The following is a 7,187-nucleotide window of genomic DNA, read 5'->3' on the forward strand; positions in this document are numbered from 1 at the left end:
TCAAAAGGTAAATCGCCAACTAAAGGGTTCTAACAAAACAAAAATTAAACTTATTCTATTAACATCAAGAGACAACTTGAATCTAAACAAACAGGCAAAATTCTCAAATGGTCTAGACTCGGCTGCAGGCCAGACATATATGTAATTTTTAAAACACAACCTAGAGGTAGACTGACATTCAAACAATTACCATAACGTCTTCGCGTAAACCAATTAGCTCATTGATAATTCTACGAAGGTGTGCAGTTTTGTACCCTGTTTTCGTAAAATGGTAAAAGTTTTGGAGTGGACCCTTTGTTCGCTTTTGGGGTAATTGGAATACAAAACAGACCTTTGTCAAAATGCAGGATAACCAGACGAGAGGGCCTTCTCTGTCGTTCGACCTGTACTTGAACTGTTCTTGGCAAGAATTTCTTAAGACTTCCAATGTGTTGTATGTTGATTTCGACAAGTATTAGGCTACCTTTCCAACCTCAGAAAACTGACCCATTAAAGAGGTCACGTATAAATACTTCGATCAAAATTCAACACGCCTGCAATCACCTCTTGCATTTGATTTACATCGAAGAGGCTCCGTTTATATGTCAATCCGAGAGTGCAGCGAGGAGTGCTTAGCCTCATGGTCCCAGTACGAGTAGAGCTCGCTAGGCTGACGCGCACAGGCAAACTGCAGGCCCGCCGGATTATTGGTGGGGACCGGAGAGGGTGCACCAGTGGCGGCGCTCAGCTGCTGGGCTTGGTGGGGATGCTGATGGTGACTCATTGTATTGTAAGAGTTCATCATGTTCGGCAGACCCATAGCCTGCATTCGGGAGTAAGGGTTGTACGACGGGCCTGACAAGCCTTTAACATTGATGGGACTCACATTGCCACTTGTCATCTGGCAAGACGCGTAGGACATGGGCGCAGGCGGCTGACTGAGCGGCCAGGAGTTGTTCATGAAACTAGACTGGATGTACTTCGGAGGGGACAGGTAGCTGTATCCATCCCCGCCGAAGAGAGATTTTCCAGGTTGAAAGTGAGCCGCGGGGGGCCTGAATGGCCGCTTCATCCGTCGCCGCCTTCTGTAATTTCCTTTCTCGAACATGTCCTCGCAAGCTGGGTCCAGGGTCCAGTAATTCCCCTTTCTTTCGCCCCCGCCTTCCCGGGGAACTTTGATGAAACACTCGTTCAAGCTCAAGTTGTGTCGAATGCTGTTTTGCCAGCCCTTCTTGTTCTTCTCATAAAACGGGAACTTGTTTATTATGTACTGATAGATGCCAGATAAGGTGAGCCGTTTCTCCGAGCTGTCCCGAATTGCCATGGCGATGAGGGCGACGTAGGAGTATGGGGGCTTTTGCGACGGGTCCACTTTCTCCGAACTCTGCTCTTGAGCCGGTTCTTCTTTGATAAACTCCTCGGTTTTGACTGTGCTGGTGTCATGGACCATCAAAGCCATTGCGTCATCTTCTAGGTTATGGTAAGATGCCATCGCTTCTGAAACAAAACAAACAATACAAAACAAAACATCAAACAAAAAAGAAAAAACATACATCAAGCTGTTAAGTAACAACTATAAGGTGGTTGTGAAGACAGAAGACGTGTGAACACAAATGGCGTGGCGGAGGAAGACATCTACCCAACCTACCTTATATTTTGAGCTTTTGTCTCCTTTTTGCATGCCTTTCTACGCACTGGTCATGAGCGCCACCATAAACCGACGCATACAACAATGATTCCTCTGTGTTCTCCAAAAAAGACCTTCATTCGATTGTGTTTAGCACCTCCGAAATGCACGTAGTCCATAAAGTTCCCAGTTTTAAGGTCCGACTTAGTTATCCTCTCCCGAGGCTCTCTGACGCCTTCGTCAGGCTCGCTCTAGTATCCAGTGGATATATGCGCACTAATTCGTGTGATGCTTGGTTCCGCTTTCGTCATTCTGTCGTTCAGCGCGGGGAGAGGGGAGAGAAGTTTCCCCCAGACCAATGTGAAGTCGCCCTTAATATTTCAGCAATTAGTTTTCAATGCAAAATATAATTTGAATTGCTATTTCGGAGTTCACTCTGAGGTAGGTGTGTTTTAACGTCTGAGATTGTTTATGGACAATATTGACTTTTTTATGCAGTTATTGTTACAACCAAGGTGATGTACTGAAAACATCAGCAGTTCATTTTTTTTTAATGGACGATATGGTTAAGACGTTTTATTTAATAAACAACAACTGCAGTGTGGCTAAAACAATGGAATTGCCCCTACGCTGCAGTGTTAGCCTTTACACAAATGTCTCAAAGTTATATTGACCCTTAATTGTTGTGGATGCTTTCATTAAAAAAACTGTACTTTCGCCAGACAGATTAATTGCAATTCCATAACCTACAGTGCCATTAAAAACAGAAAGGTACGGAGGAGTAGAGTTTCCTTGGCCACCCATGCCGTCCCCCCGGGTTTTCAGCAGGGCATTTCTCCCCAACCCACGCAGGTGCAACAGCATTGTTATGTGTGTCAACGCCTCACCGCCGACCTGCCGCGCGCGCCCCAGTTATTACCCAGCTGCTCCAAGAAACTCTGTAAGACGAGGAGAAGGAACCACCACTCCGAATTCCATCACTGCCAGTCCCAAAATGTAACTTTAAAAACAGTTTGTTGACCTTTTAGTTTCACTAATATTATTGACTATGGTAGGGTTTGGTTCGGTGTGTCGGTAAGTCGATGCAATTATTAACTGAGCAGTCGATTGTAAATACAATGGACAACTAAACGATATCATATTCATAACGACATAATAATAATAATAATAACAATAATAATAATAATAATTTTCTACAGGTAAGAAATTACATATTTATATGGTTACTGATGAGTAGACATTCGTTTTACGCCGTACTTTAAACTTAGGTGGTAGATATTCTTGGTTCTTCGTTGAAGTTCCTAAAGGCTAACTTATTTGCAGCAATGGATTTTATACTGAATTCTTGGATCGATCGGATTGTTAGAATTCGTTTTTTTTTAGAAACATAGCCTACAGATATGGGCTATGCATTTGGTAAATAACCAGTAGGCATATATGAAATGTGCTAAACATTGTTATCAGAGATAAGTATAGAAACGTGTGGTATATAAAGCTCTTTTCAAATTAAAAGCTGGTACAAACAATATGCCCGATAAACATTTGCCGTATCGGGGCTCAGCATTTTCTCAAATGAACGCGGATATCAGAGATTTAAATTCCTCTCCTTACAAACTTCCTGCCCTCCTCTTTGAAATGAGGATGTTTATGGTTTGGAGGGTAAGAATGTGGAGGGATACGCGCACCAGGTCATCAGGACCGCGAATGTGCGCTTTATTTTGACCTAGTCTAGTTCAAGACACTTTAGACGTGCACAAGCCACAATATAAATAATTATATTTTTTACAAGCGCCATTACATTACAACTTGATTTTCATTACCTGCGTAAAGAACGACACGCATATAGACCAACTCTCCATGGATGAGCCTGATAACGTATACATTTTGGTATACATTTTGGTGCACCTTACAATTATCATTGACACATAAAGATAAAGTTCTTTATGTGAGGCTCACAAAACTTTTTTTTAAAGTTACTTTTCCTTCTGCAGTATTCCTGTTTGTACAACATTTCCTTCTGCAGTATTCCTGTTTGTCCTGTTTGTTCAGTATTTCATGTCAAATCTACACAGTAAAATTAGTTGGTGAGCGCTAACACTTAAATTAACATTCAGTCCAGATACGACCTTTGTCGCCAAGACTTTTAGAACGATGAAAGGCAATATCATAGATTTATCCAAGAATTGATTGATACTGTTTGGGCAACCCTTAGGCCTTCCGTGTGTCTGTGTTTGCGGTATAAAGCTTAAAGCTTGAAGACTGAACATTAAAATTCCATCATAATTACAATATCCACATGTGAAATATAACACCTGAAATAATGTCACTCATAAGGCTCTACCCAAATGGTTTGTCTGCAAATATTACGCTGACCCTGTTGTTTGCATGTGATGAAGTAGATCTCTCTGGTATCACGTGATCAGGCCTCATCAGTGTTCAGGAGCTTGTACAGGAGATTGAAATCATCAAACCGTTCAACTCTCACCCCCGCACAGGTCGTGCCTGTCCAGAGAGTGCTCCGGTGTGCTTAAGAGAAAGGCCTCATGACTCAACCTTTATTTAAGTAGGAGCTGACCTGTCCCCCTCTGCTGAAGTAGTGGGGTGAGGGTGGGGGTGTGGGGGGGGGGGGGCTTCCTCACTTTGTAAGCCCCACACTGACCCCGGCCTTAAATTACAAAGCCCGCAGAGCCCCACAGCTCTTCCTGAAGGTGGCTGGGGTTTTCGTCAAAGCGCGGAGGCCGTGTTTACTTTTCTTATCACCTTGAGGAAACTTATGGGAAGTTCTAAGGCATTTTCCTAACAACTCCCCTGTCAAATTATTATAATGCATTGCACCCAGAGCCAGTGCATGTTGCAGCACAACAGCGGATCGGTGCTATATGCTGCATTTGGCAGTCAGGGGGTGATACTTTATCAATTGTGCTCGTGGACATTGATTAAGACTGTTACATTTGGCATGTTTTTGATACTTTATTTTTAAGGAAACAAAGATACAATGAGACATACATATATATATATACATACAAACATGGAACAAAAAAAATTGGTCGCCTATACATGTATACTGATGGTACAATGAAGAAAATAAATGACAGTTTACACAATAACAGATCAGAGATGATTCTGTGAGGTCACAAGCACAATCCATTTCATTTGGCTCTTTTTATGATAGTGTGCTGTGTGACCCACCTGATACAGATCTGTGATGTTGGATGAAGCATTTCGAATGAGGTAATGGAAGAACTATCGATGAACCCATAAACGGAATTTGAAATTTGAAAGGGATCAAAACAATCGTGTCTGTTTAGGGTGATGACGGTTCTATTCGTTCAGACATAAGCATATACGTACCTTGTCATGTTTTTGAGCTAGAAGAAAATGGAGAAGCTGGGTCGCTGTCAGTTGTTTTATTCAGAATAAGGCAGGAAGTGATGTCAGTCATGGAGAACCGAACAGAAAGAGAAACAGCGTATGCTTTTGTATTATATTTCCAAGAGCACAAATTCACTGAGACACGCTGTTAAGATATGCAATGTGAGGTTTAAGACGCGGTGCTTATCAGAGAGAAGCAACCACGGGGAGCTGCCTCACAAACAAGCCTTTGATGGCCACTATTGGGGCAGGGGAGGAAGTGCTCTCACCACGGCTATTTCTGGCTCGCCTGCACTCTTTTGTTTCACAAGAGGCGCAGGTGAAGCTCCATGGTTGACAGGCTTTGATGGGGAGGAGCCCAGTGTCACTACACACAGGGGCCGTCCACCTAACCCGTGTGGCTCTACCGTATCATAATTCACTCACTCTTAAGCTTACGGAGGTATGGGCATCAACCTAACCAGTGTGGCTCTACCGTATCATAATTCACTCACTCTTAAGCTTACAGAGGTGTGTGCATCAACCTAACCCGCACGACTCCACCGTATCATAATTCACTCACTCTTAAGCTTACAGAGGTGTGTGCATCAACCTAACCAGTGCAGCTCCACCGTATCATAATTCACTCACTCTTAAGCTTACAGAGGTGTGTGCATCAACCTAACCCGCACGACTCCACCGTATCATAATTCACTCACTCTTAAGCTTACAGAGGTGTGTGTATCAACCTAACCAGTGCAGCTCCACCGTATCATAATTCACTCACTCTTAAGCTTACAGAGGTGTGTGCATCAACCTAACCAGTGCAGCTCCACCGTATCATAATTCACTCACTCTTAAGCTTACTGGGGTGTGTGCATCAACCTAACCAGTGCAGCTCCACCATATCATTAGTCACTCACCCTTAAGCTTACAGAGGTGTGTGCAATGAGTTTGGTTTCAATAGTCAAAACACACAATTACCACAGTGATTGCAATAACCACAATTATTGCAATGATTCTAACAAAAAAGGCACAAATTATAAAATAATAATAATTACACTGTTATTCTAATAATTAAAAGTTAACAGTAATACTTTCAAGTCAAATGAATTAATTAATCACTATAAAAAAATCAATATTAGTATCTAAATAAAAAAGTTTTAAGACAATAAGGCCACAGTCAGAGATTATTGAATGAACACCATTGAAGATATTGACGTGAGTCATCATTAGAATTTCCTTATTTTGCCAAAGTAGTAAAATGGGGGGGGGTTGAGTTTTACATTTTTTTAAAAAAAAAAGTTTCAACAAAGAGTCAACCAAAAGACCTCTAACTGCTTCCCAGTAACAAGTGTGTCTTCTTCTCAAACCCAAACTTTAAGCAACCAGAGACTTGAATTATCACATGCAGGTAACAGTGAACAGCAGTACAGCAGTCTCCAGTGCAATTTCAGTGCTATGACAATCGTGATTTGTATTTATGGAAATGGGAGAAGGAAATGAACGTCATATAAAGGCAAACTAATTTGAATAGATAGTAAACCGTTGCTGGATTTGACTCAAATTAGTAAATATCAAAAGTCTATTTTACAGGTAACCCACGCTGATGCAAGTAGTCTTCTTTAGAGCTGGTTTCAAATGGTCAGTGGAGTGACATGCAGCCAAAGCAAAGGCGCTGCTCAGTCTCGGCCGAGAGCCGCCCAGGTTAGCCGACCGATAGTTCCACAAGACATGAAAGTGGAGTGAGGGAAATTACCTGAAGCCGTCCCCCCGTTGGCTCTTCTTTTAGCACAGCTGATGAAGAACCGGGTGATAATGTTCAGACATTTGCTAAATCACCTAAGCTTTGGGTGAGAAATCTTTCATTAAAAAATAGTCATGAGGTGGAGGTCCATCTACCATATTTCCACAGTGAGTGAATGAATAGACAAACATACAGACAGACAGACAGACAGACAGACAGACAGACAGACAGACAGACAGACAGACAGACAGACAGACAGACAGACAGACAGACAGACAGATTGACAGACAGACAGACAGACAGACAGACACATTGACAGACAGACAGACACATTGACAGACAGACAGATCGATTAATTTAACAAAATGAAAAGAAAATCAGCATGGCCACCCTAACTTGAGCATTGTTTTTCCTTGAGGACTCACAGGGGAGTGTAACATGAGAGAGGAGCTCCATTCAGCAGGGACGGGAGGTTTCCTGTGT

At 42.3% G+C, this 7,187-nt stretch overlaps 1 protein-coding gene across 1 annotated transcript; it reads right to left on the reverse strand.

Moving 5' to 3' along the window:
* Positions 1-577: 577 nt before the first annotated feature.
* Positions 578-1,471, reverse strand: LOC308381381 (forkhead box protein L2-like; the record flags this gene model as incomplete). Its single annotated transcript, XM_080858942.1, has 1 exon — positions 578-1,471. One exon carries the CDS (start codon positions 1,469-1,471, stop codon positions 578-580), a length of 894 nt encoding a protein of 297 aa, XP_080715068.1.
* Positions 1,472-7,187: the final 5,716 nt, after the last annotated feature.

The sequence above is a fragment of the Sprattus sprattus genome (assembly GCF_963457725.1).
Source record: "Sprattus sprattus genome assembly, chromosome: 20".
In the NCBI taxonomy this organism is placed as follows: Eukaryota; Metazoa; Chordata; class Actinopteri; order Clupeiformes; family Clupeidae; genus Sprattus; species Sprattus sprattus.